The sequence below is a fragment of the Colius striatus genome, chromosome 19, assembly GCF_028858725.1.
Source record: "Colius striatus isolate bColStr4 chromosome 19, bColStr4.1.hap1, whole genome shotgun sequence".
Classification (NCBI taxonomy): domain Eukaryota; kingdom Metazoa; phylum Chordata; class Aves; order Coliiformes; family Coliidae; genus Colius; species Colius striatus.
The window spans coordinates 10,470,557-10,487,902 of record NC_084777.1 but is presented as its reverse complement, the minus strand read 5'-3'; the positions used below and the strand labels follow the sequence as shown (position 1 = coordinate 10,487,902).

At 54.2% G+C, this 17,346-nt stretch overlaps 2 protein-coding genes across 5 annotated transcripts; one reads left to right on the top strand and one right to left on the bottom strand.

Annotated features, from left to right (window-relative positions):
• Positions 1–2,252: 2,252 nt before the first annotated feature.
• On the bottom strand, positions 2,253–2,895 carry CDC26 (cell division cycle 26). The gene is made up of 2 exons (XM_062011756.1): positions 2,750–2,895; positions 2,253–2,640 (listed from the first exon to the last, which is right to left on the bottom strand). Exons 1-2 carry the CDS (start codon positions 2,828–2,830, stop codon positions 2,458–2,460), a joined length of 264 nt encoding a protein of 87 aa, XP_061867740.1. The 5' UTR covers positions 2,831–2,895; the 3' UTR covers positions 2,253–2,457.
• Positions 2,896–2,994: 99 nt separating this feature from the next.
• Positions 2,995–16,097, top strand: PRPF4 (pre-mRNA splicing tri-snRNP complex factor PRPF4). 4 transcript variants are annotated; one of them, XR_009820074.1, is made up of 15 exons: positions 2,995–3,124; positions 3,722–3,899; positions 4,962–5,148; positions 5,326–5,413; positions 6,496–6,575; positions 7,629–7,722; positions 9,454–9,548; positions 9,839–9,897; positions 10,811–10,934; positions 11,618–11,707; positions 12,777–12,899; positions 13,814–13,921; positions 14,004–14,122; positions 14,941–15,376; positions 15,508–16,097. XR_009820074.1 is itself a non-coding variant. In XM_062011925.1 (15 exons), the coding sequence occupies exons 1-14, from the start codon at positions 3,053–3,055 to the stop codon at positions 15,132–15,134; spliced, it is 1,611 nt and encodes a 536-aa protein (XP_061867909.1). In that variant the 5' UTR covers positions 2,995–3,052; the 3' UTR covers positions 15,135–15,166; positions 15,508–16,097. The 4 variants fall into 4 exon arrangements, 3 of the variants coding, with proteins under 3 accessions (XP_061867909.1, XP_061867908.1, XP_061867907.1); XM_062011925.1 differs by having other exon boundaries at positions 14,941–15,166; XM_062011924.1 differs by having other exon boundaries at positions 14,941–15,166; positions 15,283–16,097.
• Positions 16,098–17,346: the final 1,249 nt, after the last annotated feature.

Below are 17,346 nucleotides of genomic sequence, written 5' to 3'. Positions count from 1 at the left end.
TTTAGCCACCTTTCCTTGTATTCAAGGTGCCAGACTTGAGTTCTCTGATTCAGTGATCAGAGGTGGACAGCTTGGAGGCAATAGCTGTGCCATTTACAGTATGAATTTGGTTCCCTCATTAACTCTTCTGCCTCATTCTCTGTGTAGCATCTGTGCCCTTGAAATTATTTCCCTCAAGGATGAGTACCTCTGTCTTCAAAGGGTCACCTCCTGCCCAGGAGCTCACAGCAGAGAGGGGAGTGATGCTGACCTCATGGAGGTCACCTGGGGAGCAGGAGCCTGGGCAGAAGTCCAAGTGTCCAGCAAGTGCCCCAGCTTCCTTCCAGCACCCTGTGGGAGTGGTGTTTTGAGTGCTGAGCAGTACCTGAGTTTGGAATGGGAGCTGGGCACTGGGGAGAGGGAAGCTCTGAAAGCAAGGTGGTTAAGGAGAGATGGAGAGCTGTGTGCTCTCTGCCCTGAGCTCGCTGACACAGCGAGGCACAACTGAGACACAGATGTTTCCAGGCAGTGTCTTTCTCCTGGCTTTGGCCAGACTTTCTCTTGGTTCAGTGGTGACAATCCAGAGAAGCCACCTACCTCCTGTGTCCCAGCCCCCTGGTCCAGGCTGCTGTTTGCTTTGCCAGTCTGAGCAAAGCCTGGCCTCCTACTGATGATTTCCACCAACCTTTTGGTGCAGTCCCAGCCTGTCTGGTCCTGATAACACTAAACTCACATTAAATAGTGCTTGGAGGGAGATGAGGACTCTGTTATCAGACTGGAGTAAATGAAATTCCTATATCAACACATGTGTAGCATGCTCAGAATGTGATGTCCTGCCTCTGTCTTTGTACCCCCATATTTGGTCTCCACACACAATGCCTCTGGATCATCATCTAGGTAAGAAGTGCACAAGGTGTCAAGGCTGTGTTCATCAGCTGTCTGTTGGCTTTCTGTGGGTGCCTTTTCAATCTGTCTGGAGCCAGTCCCACCCAATCCAGCAGGATTTCTAGTTTTGTTTACAGTGGACTCTCATTTTTGGTTTTACTCTTGCTCTTTGTGGAGGTAACTTGTCTAATGTTACTGTGAATATTGACAATCTCCTGTACATAATTAACCAATAAAATAGATTGCATTTTACTGGGGTGGATGTGTGTTTTGGCAGCAATCCTCAGTGCAGCTAATGTGGAGGCTGGTAGCTCTTCCTGCAGCACTTGGTGACTAGAAGGGTAAGTGCCTGTGGTTATGAGTGAGAGGCCCTGCAGCCAGGCAGATCCAGCATGGCCTTCCCTGGCCCCTTTCCTTTGCCATGATTCTTCTGTGTTTGCTGAGACATGCAGCAGGGGCTGTGTCCACCTTCAGGTGGGTGGGGATGGGAGTGAGGTGCCCCTGCCACAGGCAAGAGGCTCTGGAGCTGCTGGAACACAGAAGTCACTGGGTGAGCTGGTGTTTGCTTCGGTCTGGTTACACATGCAGAGTGTGGGGAAAGCCAACATGGGAAGAACCAGTGTTTCCCAGCTCTGCTTTCCCCTACAGGACGGGGAGTCAAAGCACACAAGTTTTGAACTAGGGGGGAAGCCCAGAACTGGACACAGGACTTCAGATGAGGCCTCACAAGGGCAGAGGAGATGGAGAGAACCTCCCTTGAATTGCTGCTGTAAATCCAGGTACGTGCTGGTTAGTCTGTCAGAAATCCATCCACCTCTCTGCTTTTGACCTGACACCAGCTGTAAGGAAATAGCTGCTGCCCTCCCATCCAGGCACCTGCCTGAAACCCCCCTCCTAGGGCTGGATGAAATGGGCCAATGCAAGGACAAAGTGCTTGATCAGAAAACACAGGCTGTGCTTCCACACATCCCCAGGCTGTTCTGCAGCCCATGCAAGGCCGAGAGAGAAGCAGCCATACAGCCACCCCTGTGAAGTGTGTGGGATGGGGGGACTTTGGCAGATGTGGGGGGCTTCCTGCCCAACCTCCCCAGGTAAAGGCAGAGCAGCAGCTGCAGCACACATGATATGGCACCCACTGCCTTTATCCACACAGGTGTAGCCCAGCCCTCGGCTGCCCCACGGTGCCTTCTCAGCAGGGTCAGCAGCCCACAGCACTCCTGCTTTAACTGCAGTGGAGCTCCACTTCAAAGATAACCAAAAGATCCCCAGAGCGCCTCTGCAGTGGCAGTGTTTTACCTCCCTGCTCTGTCAGAAGGGTAAAGGACACACGGGTGGCCCTGCCTCTCGCCTCTCCCCAGCCGTTCAAAGCAGCCCCTTTCTTACAGCACTTCAGCGTTTCTCCTTTTTTTTTAACAAAACACGTATTTGTTTAAAACAAAAACACTTGGCCAAGGGGCGTTCACAGGCGTATTAACCGTGCAAAACAAATAAAAAGCACCACCAGGGAGCGGGGGTGGAGAGGCGCGGCCCCGGGGCCCGTCGCGGCTGCCCTCCCGTGTCCCGGGCCGCGGCGCTGCGGGCCCGGCCCCGCTCTCAGAACTCGAAGGTGCCGAAGTGTGCGGCGCGGCCGCCGGCCTTGGGCTGCGGCTTGTAGCCGATACGGTCATTGATGATCTGCTCGCGGCTCTTGTGGTCGCCGCCCAGCGCGATGCCGCCCGCCGCCGCCTCGTCCCCGCCCGCCGCCGCCTCCGCGTCCTCCCGCTGCTTCTTGCGGCTCTGAGGGGCAAAAGGGCCGCGCGTCAGGGCGCTCCCGGGGCAGGGGGGGAGAGGAACGCACGGACCGGGCTCCCCACACCCCGAGGGCGGCCGCGGCCCCAGCTCGCACCTCCAAGTCCTTCCGGATGCTCTCGAACTCCTCGATGTCGTCCAGCTTCAGCTCCAGACGCGTCGGTTTCCGCCTCAGCATCGCGCCCGGCGGCGGCCGCACGATCGCGGCGCAGGATCGGGCCCGGCCCGGGGCCCGCCCCGCTCCCGCCGTGCCCCGCGCGCGCCGCCGCTGACGCCGCCGGAAGGGGCCCGTGAGGCGCCGAGCGCGCGCGGCCCGCCCCGGCACCCGCCTCAGCTCCGGCCTCGGCTCCGGCCTCAGCTTCGGCCTCGGCCCGTTTCGCCTCCCGGAGCCGCGGCCGCGATGGCTTCCGCGCGGGCACCGGCAGCGCGCGGCGGCGCCCGACCCCCCGTGCGGGCCCCAGCGCCGGCGGAGGTGGGCGGCGGCTGTGAGGGCAGAGGGATGGCGCCGGCACCGGCCGCGGGCCTACCCGGGCGCGTGGCGGTCGCAGGGAGGGGGCTGGGGGTCACCTCCGTGACCGGGGCGTGTGTGTGTGTGTGTGTGTTTATACAGAAGCCTTTAACGCTCGGGAAGCCTCTCGTAACGTGCCGCTCTCCCGGGAGGGCCCGGCAAGCCACACTCAGCATCGCTCCTGCCTCTCCTGGGGCTTGGCCAGCGGGGCCCTGCTCTGGCACGGGGATTGCACTGCAGGAGCTTTCCGGGTCCCTCCCAGCCCTCGGCGTTCTGTGGTTCTGTGAAAGATGGGGGATTCTTAAACAGTCCAAAACCCAGAGCCGTGAGTAACGAGGCCTCAGCAGATGAGGAACACTCAGAAGTCAACACGGGCCAGTTTAAGCAAATCCTTCCTCACAGCATTTTGCTTTTGGTCTTTGTGCTGGTGGAACTGCCTTATCCTCCAGATTAACACCTCAGATGCAAGTTCAGGGTCTGTTTGTGAGGTACAGAGGAGCTCTCCTCAGCAGAGCAGTGCTCTCTTACACACTCAGATGTTTTGTCTCCTTTACCCTCCAGGCCACAAAGACCAAGCCTGCAGAAGAGAGCGATGCTCCTCCACCCAAGAGAGCCCCCATCTTCTATGGCAGCTTGGAAGAGAAGGAGAGGGAGCGTCTGGCAAAGGGCGAATCGGGGCTGGTGGGGAAGGAGGCGATGAAGGCTGCGCTCGAGGCGGGAAACATCAACATCAGCAGCGGTGAGAGGGTCTAAACCACCTTCCTTTTTCCCATCACACTCTGAAGTGTGATGCTTTCAGTCACCCTCAGTCAGTTCACAGGTGACACAAAGCTGTATGGGAGTGTAGATCTGTGTGAGGGCAGGATGGGGCTGCAGAGGGCCCTGGCCAGGCTGGAGCCATGGGCTGGGGGCTGTGGGATGAAGTTTAACAAGGCCAAGGGCTGGGTCCTGCCCTTGGGCCACCCCAAGGCCAGGCAGCTCCAGGCTGGGGCAGAGGGGCTGGAAACTGCTGCAGGGAAAGGGCCTGGGGGGGCTGGTGCCAGCGGCTGAACAGGAGCCAGCAGCGTGCCCAGGGGGGCAAGAAGGGCAGTGGCAGCCTGGCTGGGATCAGCAGTGGGGTGGCAGCAGGAACAGGGCAGGGATTGTCCCCTGTGCTGGGCCCTGGGGAGGCTGCAGCTCCAGGGCTGTGTCAGTGCTGGGCCCCTCACTCACTGCCACAGGGACACTGAGGGGCTGCAGCGTGGCCAGAGCCGGGCACAGAGCTGGGGAAGGGGCTGGAGCACAAGGGGCTGGGGAGGGGCTGAGGGAATGGGGGTGTTGAGCCTGGAGAAGAGGAGCCTGAGGGCAGACAGCAGCACTCTCTGACACTCCCTGACAGGAGGCTGCAGGGAGCTGGGGGTCGGGCTCTGCTCTCCAGTAACAGTGACAGGACAAGAGGAAACAGCCTCAAGTTTCCCCAGAGGAGGTTGAGGCTGGAGCTGAGGCAGAACTGTTTCCCTGAGAGGGGTGTCACCCCTGTGCCAGGCTGCCCAGGGAGCTGGGGCAGTGCCCAGCCCTGGAGGGATCCCAAAGCCGTGGAGCTGAGGTGCTGAGGCCGTGGGTCAGTGCTGGGCTGGGCAGGGTGAGGGCAGGGCTGGCACTGCAGCAGCTTCCAGAGCTTTAACAACCAAAGCAGTTCCATGATTCTTAAAACCACAAGGCCACTGCCTGGGCTGTTTGCTCTTTGTTTGGAGCTTCCTATCTGAGAGGGATCTCACATCCAGCCATTGTTTTTTGTCTGACAGTTTTGTCCCTTGTTTAGGTGAGGTCTTTGATCTGGAGGACCACCTGAGCGAGCGGCAGGCGGAGGTGCTGGCGGAGTTTGAGCGCAGGAAGAGAGCTCGGCAGATCAACGTGTCCACCGACGACTCTGAAGTGAAAGCCTGCCTGCGGGCCCTGGGGGAGCCCATCACACTCTTTGGGGAAGGGCCTGCAGAAAGGAGAGAAAGGTGCTGTGTCTGCCCTGAGGCTTTGTGAGAGTCCTGACATCTCCTGGTTGGTGGGAGTGCCTGCAGTGGGTGATGCTTCCAGTGCAGCCACTGAGGAGGAAGGAACAGCACACTGATTATTTCCCAGGTCAGCTGAGAATTCCCTGAGCAAAACTGACTTAATGTGTTTCCTTCCAGGTTGAGAAATATCCTTTCTGTGGTTGGCACAGATGCACTGAAAAAGACCAGGAAGGATGATGACAGGTCTAGGAAATCCAAAGACGAGGTAATGGCCTGACTTGTTCCCTCAGTGCTGAGGGAGATGTGTGATACACTTTGAGATGCTTTACTTTGACCTTCTATCTCAGAGCTCTTGGGTTTGGGCAGTCTGTGGGTGCTTCTGTCATTCCTTTACTCTCCTCCTGTGTTGCCTGCTTTAGCAAAACTGGCAATGTTGTCTCAAAATCAGGAGCATTAATTACAAATATCTCAGTGGTGGGTGTCAGGAGGTTGGGGCAGCACTTTATTCTGTTGTATCCAGTGACAGGACAAGGGCTGATGGGAAGAAACTGGAACACAAAGTTCCATTTAAACATAAGGAAAATCTGTGTCAGTGTTGGGGTGAGGTGAAGGAGCCCTGGCCCAGGCTGCCCAGGGACGGTGTGGAGGCTCCTTCTTAGATTTCCAAACCCACCTGTTGTCCCACATAGGACATGTTCCTATGTGACTTGCTCTAGGTGGGACCTGCTTTAGCAAGGGGGTTGGACTGGATGAGCTCTAAAGGTCCTTTCCAACCCCCACCATTGTGTGATTCTATGATTAAGTCTGGCTTGTCCTGCAGGCCCAGGTCAGACCTTTGGGCTGTTACTACAGCAAGTCCTTTGTTGTTGTTTGTCTTCCCAGTTGGGAAGAAAAAAAATGTTCCTGCTCCTGCATCTGTTTCTGCCTTTAATTCTTCTGGTTTTTTGTGCTTCTCCTGTCTTTTCTGAGTCTAGATCTTTCCATACTGCTGGGGATTGCTGTGAGGTGTCAGGACTGTTTCTACAGCTTGGAGCTTGCTTCTGGGCAGTGATTAGGGAAAAAGGGAGCTGCATGTCACTGAGTGAAAATGAGTTAGTGTTCTGTTGGGATATTCTTGAGTGAAATGGCAGCACAGTTAGGATCTGATCTACAGGGCAAAGAGTTTGACTTGTGTCTTTTAATCCCTTTTTCTAGGGTTTGCAGAAAGCCCTTAGAAAGAGGCCTTAACACAACAAGATTGAAGAGCAGCTGCTCTGGTGGCACTTCTGTATGAGGTCACCTGATGTAGCTGCAGGGTAGAGCAGTATCACATCAGGTATTTCTTCAGCTCTGTTCTTTCTCTGACAGTATCAGCAAACCTGGTACCATGAGGGACCACGCAGTCTGAAAACAGCGAGGCTGTGGATTGCTGACTACTCACTGCCCAGGTAAGCAAAGGGGCACAAAGGAAGGAGAGGGACACAGCCCTTGTAAAATCTTGAGATGCTCCAAAGTTAGAGATCCAAGGAGTGGGGAACACACACTGGTGCAACAGCCCAGTGAGCTTAGAGTTCTGATCTCTCTGTGACTGGTACTGGCTTTAGCCCAGTTTAGGTGAAGGAGGAGTGTTGTAGTTCCAGCTGAGCAGCAAGGGAGCCCCAGGCAGCCCCTCACTCCCTCCCCCTGCCCACAGCTGCCACAGGATGGGGAGAGGAGTCAAGAAAGAAAATCCTTGTTAAGGATTAACTTGTTAAGGACAAATTAACTTGTTAAGTTAACGAGTTAACTTGTTAAGGACAAGTGTAATAACTAAATGAAGAGAATATATACTAACAGTAAGGATCAGATGTAATACCAGTAATGAAGAGAAGCAGAACCCAAGCCAAAGGTCAGTGCTGCCCCATGCAGCTGCTCCTCACCCGCTGAGCGATGCCCAAGCAGTGAGCCCCCCTCCCACCAACCCCCCCAGTGTCTGTACTGGGCATGACTGCTGTGGGATGGAATAGCCTGGGGCTAGTTGGGCTCAGCTGCCCTGGCCATGCTCCCTCCCAGCTCCTTGTGCACACTCCAGCCTGCCCCCACCCCCAGCCCCCTCACTGCTGGATGGGGCAGAAGCAGAAAGGGCCTGGAAGCTGTGCAGCAATACCCAAACCAGCCCTGTGCTGTCAGCTTCAGCCTAAACCCAGAACAGAGCCCTGGAGCAGCTACTGGGGAGAAAAATAACTCTCTCCCAGCTGAAATCAGGACAATGTCCACCCCTTTTTCTATACCATGCAAGTCATGGGCAAGTCACTCTCCAACACATCACTAGAAGTCATCACCATTGTTCTTGGTTTAACAGATACACACAGAGATACCTTTCCCACAGTGTATAAACCACTCCTACAGAATGTCTGTGCAGTTCTGTCAGTCCATGACACTGGGCTCTCTTTGAAAGGCCTGTTGCCAGCAGCCAAGCAGGGACAACATAGGAGCTTGTTCCTCCCCTTTGCTCTTCACAGGGCAGCGAAGCGGCTGGAGGAAGCCCGACTGATGAAAGAGATTCCAGAGGCAACCAGAACGTCACAGAGACAGGAGCTGCACAAATCCCTGCGGGTAGGTGTGGGGGTAGGTGTGGCAGCTGCCCAGCTGCTGTCTTCACAGCTTCTCACTGATCTCCAAAGAGATCAGAAAGAGATCAGCTGCCTGGAGGTGCTGTCTGGATGCAGGTGGGTTTTTGTGCTGTGCCTGTCACCTGTAGGTTAGCTCTGCTTTTGCCTCTCTTGCCCTGTGATGGATGCATGTGGCAGGAATTTCCAGTAGGGCTTCTCCCACTGGGTCAGGATGGTGAGACTGGACCCCATCACTTTCCAGACTCCTTCCTAGATGAGTCCAGTTGTGGCTGCATCCAGTCTGAACCCTAAATGTAATGAGGAGTTGGGACTCTGGGTTCTGGCACAGAGTCAGTTTATTACAGCTTGAACTGGGGCCCCTCTTATAAGAGTGGTCCTGAACCAAGAAATCCCCTTACAATCCAAGTTCCCTCCCATCTTGTGACAGCTTGATCCAATAGTGATAGTTGAGTCTGGGGTCTTTTTCCTTTGCCCCTTTCCAGACAGTTTCTGTTCTTACCTCAAAACTCCCAGTTTTATGCAGATTTAAAACCATTGTATGTAATCTGCACTTGGGTGACCTCAGTGTCCACAGTCTTGTTAACTACAGCTAGGACCATTATCTCTGCCTTCTTCTAGTTTATCTCCTTGTTTAGCACCAGACAACTCCCAGATGCAACCCTGAAGTTTGTGGCCTCAGCTCTCATAGTTCAGCTTTAGCAAGGTTCAGTTCATCCTGTTTCTGTCCAATTGGGTCTAATGTTTTACAGCTGAGTTATTTTAGTTTCCAGTAGTGCTTTAAACATGTTCTAACTCTCTGGTCAGTGGCAAGGCACCCCTGCATTGCCTTGCCACTTGTCTGTGAAGCTAAAGGGTGTTAGGAAGAACTGTTTCCCTGAGAGGGGTGTCAGCCCCTGTGCCAGGCTGCCCAGGGAGTGCCCAGCCCTGGAGGGATCCCAAAGCCATGGAGCTGAGGTGCTGAGGCTGTAGGTCAGTGCTGGGCTGGACAGGGTGAGGGGAGGGCTGGGATTCCAGGAGCTTACAAGGCCTTTCCAACCAAACAATTCCATGATTTTGTGAATTTATCCCTGGTTTTGTCACAGGTTTATCTGGCTTGTGAGAGACTTGCTTCCCTCTTCCATTACAATGGCCACTGGTGCATAAAACCAAGGGACATAGTAACCAACACAGTAATGCAGAACGTGTTTTAGATGACCCTGAAATGCCCTTTCTGAGCATGTTCAGTCAGATTCCTGGCTTAACCAGACAGAGAGGCCTGAGCACACAGTGTACTGCCACTCTAGTACTGTTTACACTTAGAGGCATCACCTGCCAGAGGGTTTGCTTCTCCCCTCAACACACCACACTGCTTTCCCATGTCTGTCTGGTTACATTTGTTGAATGAGTTGCAGAAAGTGGCCAAAATTGCAGTAACTTCTCTGTCAAAACCATAGCTGCAGTGCAGACCTGTGGGGTGGTTGGTGGAGAGTGCTGTGGGTGGCATGAAAGAGCTAAGCTATGCCCCAGGGCTGTGCTCACATGGCTCAGGCTGCTCACTGGCCCTCCTGCTTGAAGCCAGAGTGGCTCCCAGGCAGCTCCTCCCTTTGGAAGTGACTTTCCAGAGGCCTCTACCTCCTGCTGCAAAGGCCATTTGCCTCCTTCCCTTTAGTCTTTGTGCTCTCCCTAGGTCATTTGCACTTGACACATTTGTTGTTTTCTTTGTGTTTGGTTACAGTCTTTGAACAACTTCTGCAGCCAGATCGGTGATGATCGCCCACTGTCCTACTGCCACTTCAGCCCCAACTCCAAACTCCTTGCTACAGCCTGCTGGTAAGTTTTCTTTTCCAGCACTTGCTGTAGAGCTGGGAGAGCACAGCAGGAGTGAAGGAGAGGGATGTTACTGGGGGCCTGTGAATTCTAGCAGTTAGAAATGCTTTTTCTTCCTGCTCTTCACTCTGGTTTAGAGTTTAGTAGAGATTTGAGCCCATTAGTCCTGTGGTTGGATGCTCAAAGGGTGTTTCAGCCATTGCAGATCTCCCCTGGGTGGTTTTGCAGCTCTGTGTTTGGTCTCTGCTTTGCTGATCCTGACTACACTGACATCTGTTCCTTGTGTTCAACAGGAGTGGGCTGTGCAAGCTCTGGTCCGTGCCTGACTGCAACCTTGTTCACACCTTACGAGGTAGAGAGCCACTTCCACTGGGATTCTTTGGGTAGTTCTTGTGTTCCTCTCTGGCTTGAGTCCCCAGATCTGGCTTACTTTGTGACTCAAAATAATAGTGTTCTTTGAGCAGATTTTATCCTAATTAGAGCATCACTCAGGCCTGTGGAGCACAGGCACGTGTCCCATCACCAAGGGAAAGTCTTGGCCTTGGAGCCGAGACCCAAATTCGTTGTTTCTGTTTCTGAATGATGTTTATGTTTTGTTTCAAAACCCCCTTTCATAGAATCATCAGCTGGTTGGAAGGGATCTCAAAGCTCATATGGTTCCAAACCACCTTCCACCAGCCCAGGTTGCTCCAAGCCCCATCCAACCTGCCCTTGAACACTTGCAGGGATGGGGCAGCCACAGCCTCTCTGTGCAGCCTGTGCCAGGGCCTCAGCACCCTCACAGGGAACAGCTTCCTCCTGTTATCTCAATCTTCCCTCTTTCAGTTTGAAGCCATCACCCCTTGTCCTGTCACTCCAGGCCTTTATAACATGCTCTTGTTTCAGTTATTTTGAGCCAAATATCAGTATTTTTGGCCAGGCCACTTGACTGCACTGAGGTGGTTTCTCTGAACAGTGGTCACAACTTTCACTAAATCCAAATGTGAGGACAAATCTCTGGATTCATATGGTGAATTCTCACTGCATTTTGAGGGTTACAAACCTTGGCCTTTGACACTGCTAAGTGGATGCTGCTGGAAGTGCAGTTCAGCTGTTTGCAGGATGGATGTGCCCAGTAGTTACGATGCAGCTTTATCCAACAGGGGAGGACAAAGTGAATGTGTCACTGGGACCTGACTAATGAGTAACAAAGGAATGCTGTTTTTCTGAAGGACTGGCCAAGATCACATGGCAGATTGTGAGTTTTGACTTTTCCTTTCTCTCAGGACACAGCACCAATGTAGGAGCAATAGTCTTCCATCCCAAAGCCACTGTCTCCCTAGACAAGAAGGAGGTTAACCTGGCCTCATGTGCAGCTGATGGGTCTGTCAAACTCTGGAGCCTTGAAAGGTCAGAATGATACCAGACATGCACAGCTGCAGCTTTGTTGTTGTGGGGTTTAATTCTGTGTTATTAAACATTGGACATTGACCATCCTCCTGCAAATATAACCTTTTCTTGTAGTTATACCGGTGCAATTCCTGTATGTGCCACCTGCTTCAGCAGGAAAAGAGATCACCCTGATTAGGGGAATCAAGGTGAGGGGAAATGGGCTGAAAAGAATCAAGTCAGAGTTACTGCTGGGTATTGGTAAACTGCTTTGGCTGATGGATGGAAGACTTGGAGGTTGTTTCATTCTAACATTGGATTTAGGAGAAAATTCCCTCTCTTTGATATCGACACACACTTTTGAGTTACTGGAAAGCACCAGAACTCAGAGAGGGACTAACCAAATACATGCCCATGCACAAAAGCTTCAGCCTGCAATGAAAAGTGGCTCTAAATTTCAGGAATAATAGTAATTCTTATCCCAGGAGGACTTCATACCCAACATGAGTGTGGCCAAGGGGGTTTCACTTAGAGCTTTAGCTGTGAGAACAACAGGCAGAATTTGGAGTTGTCAGTTAAAACTGATGCTCCTGTCAGGGCTGTGTTTAATCTGCAGGTCTTCTGTTGTGCTCATGTTTGCAAAGGCCTGGCTGGAGCCAGACACCACTGACCAGTGACTGATGATTTCTGTTCCTGTTTTTCAGTGATGAACCAGTGGCAGATATTGAAGGCCACAGCATGAGAGTGGCACGTGTGATGTGGCACCCGTCCGGGAGGTTCCTGGGTACTACCTGGTATGGAGATGTGCTTGTTTGCTTTGGAACACTAGTGTTAGGTGTCTAGCTGGTAGCCCAGTGGGGACCACTGCTTGCCTGCAGGGGAGCCCAGCATGGGCAAGGATTGGGGCAGGGTCTAGTTGGAGGCCTCTATCTTGTGGAGTCCCTCAGGAGTGAGTGCTGGGACTGGTGCTGATCAATGTATTCATTAATGACCTTGCTGAGGGAACAGAGGCACTGGCAGCAAGTTTGCTGCTGATACTGAACTGGGGGCAGTGGCTGACACCCCAGAGGCTGTGCTGCCATCCAACCAGCCCTGGACAGGCTGGAGGGGTGGGCAGGGAGAAACCTAATGAAGTTCAACAAGGGCAAGTGGAGGGTGTTGCATCTGGGAAAGAACAACCCCAGGTACCAGCACAGGCTGAGGAATGAACTCCTAGAGAGTAGGATAAGAGGACCTGGGGGTGCTGGTGGGCAGTAGGATGAGCCAGCAATGGGCCCTTGTGGGCAAGAAGGCCAATGGCAGCCTGGGCTGGGTCAGAAGGGCTGTGGGCAGTAGGTCAGAGAGGTTCTGCTGCCCCTCTGCTCTGCCCTCCTGAGACCACATCTGGGATATTGTGTCCAGTTCTGGGCAACTCAGTTCCAGAAGGACAGGGAGCTGCTGGAGAGAGCTCAGTGCAGGGCCACAGAGATGCTGGAGTGGAGCATCTGCCTTGTGCTGAAAGGCTGAGGGAGCTGGGGCTCTGCAGCTTGGAGAAGAGGAGCCTGAGGGGTGAGCTCAGTCATGTTACAGACACATCAAGGGTGGGTGTGAGGAGGCTGGAGCCAGGCTGTGCTCAGTGATGGCCAGTGATAGCACAAGGGGCAACAGGCACAAGCTGGAACATGAGAGGTTCCAAAGCAACACAAGGAAAAGCTTCTTCCCTGTTGAGGTGAGGGATGAGTTCCCAGCTGGATGAGTTCCTGTGTCACTCATGTGACACTCTGCTGATCTCCAGCTGGAAATAAAATGCCCACAAAGTTAGTGAAACACCTTGTTTTCCTCCTTGGAGATCCCTTTATTTGGACAACTGCTGTGTTTTCCCAGCTATGATCACTCGTGGCGCCTGTGGGACTTGGAAGCTCAGGAAGAGATTCTGCATCAGGAGGGGCACAGCAAAGGCGTCTATGACATTGCCTTTCACACGGACGGCTCTCTCGCTGGGACTGGGTGAGTTTGCTTTCTCCTGGGGCTGGGTGGGAGATGTTCTCAGGGGTTTGTTGCTGAGGGATGTGCCCCAGCAATGTGCTCAGCTGGTGAGGCTGAGCATGCTCTGAGGGGTAACTGGGCTTGAGAGTTGGGCAAAGAAGAACCTCATGAAACTCAACAAGGACAAGGGCAGAGTCCTGCAGCTGGGGAGGAACAACCCCCTGCACCAGCACAGGCTGGGGGTGACCTGCTGGAGAGCAGCTCCAGGAGAGAGACCTGGCAGTGCTGGCTGATAATAAACTGCCCATGAGCAGCAACGTGCCCTCGTGGGCAAGGAGCCAATGGCAGCCTGGGGGCAGCAAGAGAGTGTGGGCAGCAGGGCCAGGGAGGTTGTGCTGCCCCTCTGCTCTGCCCTGCTGAGGCCTCATCTGGAGTCCTGGGGCCAGTGCTGGGCTCCCCAGCTCCAGAGGGACAGGGAACTGCTGGAGAGAGGCCAGTGCAGGGCCAGCAAGATGCTGAGGGGACTGGAGCATCTTCCTTGTGAGGAAAGGCTGTGGGACCTGGGGCTGCTCAGCCTGGAGAAGAGACTGAGGGGGGAGCTCATTAATAGTTACAAATATCTCACTGGTGGGTGTCAGGAGGTTGGGGCAGCACTCTATTCTGTATCCAGTAACAGGACAAGGGGTGATGGAAAGAAGTTGGAACACAAAAACTTCCATTGAAACACAAGGAAAGATGAATGCAGTGTTGGAGTGAGGGAGCCCTGGCCCAGGCTGCCCAGGGAGGGTGTGGAGGCTCCTTCTTGGGAGGTTTCCACTGATGTTCCTGTGTGACCTGATCTAGGTGGGAGCTGCTTCTGCAGGGGGTTGGGCTGGATGATCTCTAAAGGTCCCTTCCAACCCCACGATTCTGTGACTCTATGATTCCCCTTCCAGTGGCCTGGATGCTTTTGGCCGTGTGTGGGACCTGCGCACAGGACGCTGTATCATGTTCCTAGAAGGCCACCTAAAGGAGATCTATGGGATTAACTTCTCTCCAAATGGGTAAGAAAGGAGCTTGTATGGTTTTTGTGGGAGCTCCAAGTACAACTCCCAGCTCCCAACAACTTCTTCCATGATTTGGCAGCTACCACGTGGCAACTGGCAGTGGTGACAATACCTGCAAGGTGTGGGACCTGCGCCAGAGGAAGTGCATCTACACCATTCCTGCCCACCAGAACCTGGTGACTGGGGTGAAATTTGAACGTATGTACCTCCTGTCTGGTGTTCTTGCTCTCTGCTGAGGTGGTAGGGAATGGGGTAACACAAAGCCACATGTTTGGAGAGCTGTCAGGCAGAAGAGGGCTTGGGGGTGTTATTTGACAGTAGCTGAACAGGAGCCAGCAGCGTGCCCAGAGGGGCAAGAAAGCCAGTGGCATCTGGCTGGGATCAGCAGTGGGGTGGCAGCAGGAGCAGGGCAGGGATTGTCCCCTGTGCTGGGCCCTGGGGAGGCTGCAGCTCCAGGGCTGTGTCAGTGCTGGGCCCCTCACTCACTGCCACAGGGACACTGAGGGGCTGCAGCGTGGCCAGAGCCAGGCACTGAGCTGGGGAAGGGGCTGGAGCACAAGGGGCTGGGGAGGGGCTGAGGGAATGGGGGTGTTGAGCCTGGAGAAGAGGAGGCTGAGGGGAGACAGCAGCACTCTCTGACACTCCCTCACAAGGAGTTGTGAGCTGGGGGGGTCGGTCTCTGCTCCACAGTAACAAATGACAGGACAAGAGGAAAAGGGCTGAAGATGCCCCAGGGGAGGCTGAGGTTGGAGCTGAGGCAGAACTGTTTCCCTGAGAGGGGTGTCAGCCCTGTGCCAGGCTGCCCAGGGAGCTGGGGCAGTGCCCAGCCCTGGAGGGATCCCAAAGCCGTGGAGCTGAGGTGCTGAGGCCGTGGGTCAGTGCTGGGCTGGGCAGGGTGAGGGCAGGGCTGGCACTGCAGCAGCTCCAGGGGCTTTGCCAACCCCAATGAGTCTGTGATTCAGATCAGGAAAGCAGAGTAAAGGTGCCATCTCCCTGTGTCTCATCCCCTCCTGCAGCCAATCACGGGAACTTCCTGCTGACGGGCGCCTACGACAACACCGCCAAGATCTGGACTCACCCCGGCTGGTCCCCGCTGAAGACACTGGCGGGGCACGAGGGGAAGGTGATGGGACTGGACATCTCCCTCGATGGCCAGCTGATAGCAACCTGCTCCTATGACAGAACCTTCAAGCTCTGGACAGCTGAGTAGCTCAGAGGTGCTGCTGCTGCTCATCTGAAGATGTAAATACCTTTGACTTGCTGTTTGTAGGAGAGAAAAGCAAGGGCTGAGCTGCTGCCCCCCAGGACTGGCACCGGCTGCTCTGGGGCTGAGGCAGCTCTGTGCCTGTGTCTTTCAGACCTTGCCTGGGGCTCACAGCTTGGGGAATGTTCTTCCAGTTTTTAGGACTTCATTTTCACACTGCAGATACTGCTTTGTGCTGCCATTTGGAGGTGATGCATCTGCTTCCACCCTCCCTTGCACGCTGGGCTCATGGCTTTTGTCCAGTCTGTTTGAAACATTCGTAGGGGAGGGGATGGTGCTCAGCCTCTGCTAATACCCTTCCTCCCTTTACATTTTCCAGGAGCCCTTGGTAGGAGTCTGAGACTTCAAACTTGATTTGCATTTAAAGAAAAGAAAAACTAGCAGTCAGAGGAGTATGGTGCCCTGCTGCCCCTGCCTCTGCAAAGGCAGTCTCTGAAGGTGCAGGTCTGTACCCATTTCACATTCACTCACAGCAGATGCTAAAAGGCCAGGGAGGTTTTTCATTTTCCATGTACAAGCTCCTTGAGCCATCTCATGAACTGGGTCATTCAAGTCCACACAGGCATCTCCTGGTGAGGTCTGTGCTGTGTCTCACCTAGGCTGGTGTGAGGAAGCTGCTGCAGTGTAGGACTGTCCTGTGTCAGCTCACACTGGGGGGAGGTTTCTCATTTGTTGTTCTAATTGAGGTTTTGCAAAGGTTGTGTTCTGGAAAGTGAAAACATGTTCTGAATGTGCACCTCACCCTCTGGCTCTGCCTCAGGATGGAGAAGTGACAGGTTCTTCACCACTCACACTTGGGTTTCTGTCTGCTACTGTAAAAAAACCTTCAGGAGGAAAGACAAGATCAATTCATCTCCCTGTTTTCAGCTGAAGAGCAGCTGTAACCTAAACACAGTTCTGTTCTCAACACTTGCAGTGCAGCTGGAGGTTGTGTCTTAAGAAAGCAAGCCCAGACTCAAACCAGTTACTTGTAGCAGTGTGTTGTGGGCTGTGTCCTCCCTTGCAGGCAGTCGGGTGGCTTCTCCCCATGCTATGTGCCAGCTCTTGGACCAGTCCCAGGGAAAATAGTGTGGCAGGAGAGGCCAGCAACTAACATAGAAAATGCATTTCATTGCAGTCTCTGGTACAAGCCCCCAGTGGGGTGTGCTCAGGCTGGCTCTTGAGAAGCTCCCCAAGTGTCAGCTGAAGGGATGGTGTGGGCCTGGCAAGCATGTGACCAAGGCAGTTCCCTCCAGGGTGCTTCAGGTTGCCATTCCCAGGGCAGTCCTGGCCCAGCAGTCACCCAGCAGGCTCCCTCCTCCCTTAGGATGAAATGTTGGACCCTGGTGAATGTTCTTGCACTAACATTTTCCTGGGATCTAAATCCCAGTGCAGGGTTTCCCTTACAGCCTGAACAGCTGAACAGCTCCCTCAGCTGGAGCAAGGGAAGCAGGCACAGTGCTCCCTGCCCTGTGCCCCAGCTCCTCACAGCTCACCTCCCATCCCATCCCATCCCATCCCATCCCATCCCATCCCATCCCATCCCATCCCATCCCATCCCATCCCCCTGTGTGGAGCTTCTGGAAACCTGACCCCATTGTAGGACCTGGGGGGGAACCTCATTAACACGTAGAAGTACCCAAAGGGTGGGTGTCAGGAGGATGGGGACAGTCTCTGTTCTGTGGTGACAGGACAGGGGCTGATGGACATAAGCTGGAACACAAACAGTTCACTGGAACACAGGAATCATAGAATGGTAGGTGTTGGATGGGACCTCCAAGACCATCTAGTCCAACCCCCCTGCAGAAGCAGGGTCACCTAGATCAGGTCACACAGGAACATCAGTGGAAACCTCCCAAGAAGGGCAGCTGAGCCCAACTAGCCCCAGGCTATTCCATCCCACAGCAGTCATGCCCAGTACAGGCACTGGGGGGGTTGGTGGGAGGGGGGATCGCTCAGCAGGTGAGGAGCAGCTGCATGGGGCAGCACTGGCCTTTGGCTTGGGTTCTGCTTCTCTTCATTACTGGTATTACATCTGATCCTTACTGTTAGTATATTTTCTCTTCATTTAGTTATTACACTTGTCCTTACCCCATGAGTCTGGATTTTCTTTCCTGACTCCTCTCCCCATCCTGTGGCAGCTGTGGGCAGGAGCAGGCAGTGAGGGGCTGCCTGGGGC

Excerpts from the sequence above, each read along its gene's own strand:
- PRPF4 (XM_062011925.1), top strand. The coding sequence starts at position 3,053 with ATGGCTTCCGCGCGGGCACCGGCAGCGCGCGGCGGCGCCCGACCCCCC. Across the intron at positions 11,708-12,776 it reads AGGTTCCTGGGTACTACCTG|CTATGATCACTCGTGGCGCC; the intron begins GTATGGAGATGT and ends GTGTTTTCCCAG. Across the intron at positions 12,900-13,813 it reads GGCTCTCTCGCTGGGACTGG|TGGCCTGGATGCTTTTGGCC; the intron begins GTGAGTTTGCTT and ends TTCCCCTTCCAG.
- CDC26 (XM_062011756.1), bottom strand. The coding sequence starts at position 2,830 with ATGCTGAGGCGGAAACCGACGCGTCTGGAGCTGAAGCTGGACGACATC. Across the intron at positions 2,641-2,749 it reads GCATCCGGAAGGACTTGGAG|AGCCGCAAGAAGCAGCGGGA; the intron begins GTGCGAGCTGGG and ends TTTGCCCCTCAG.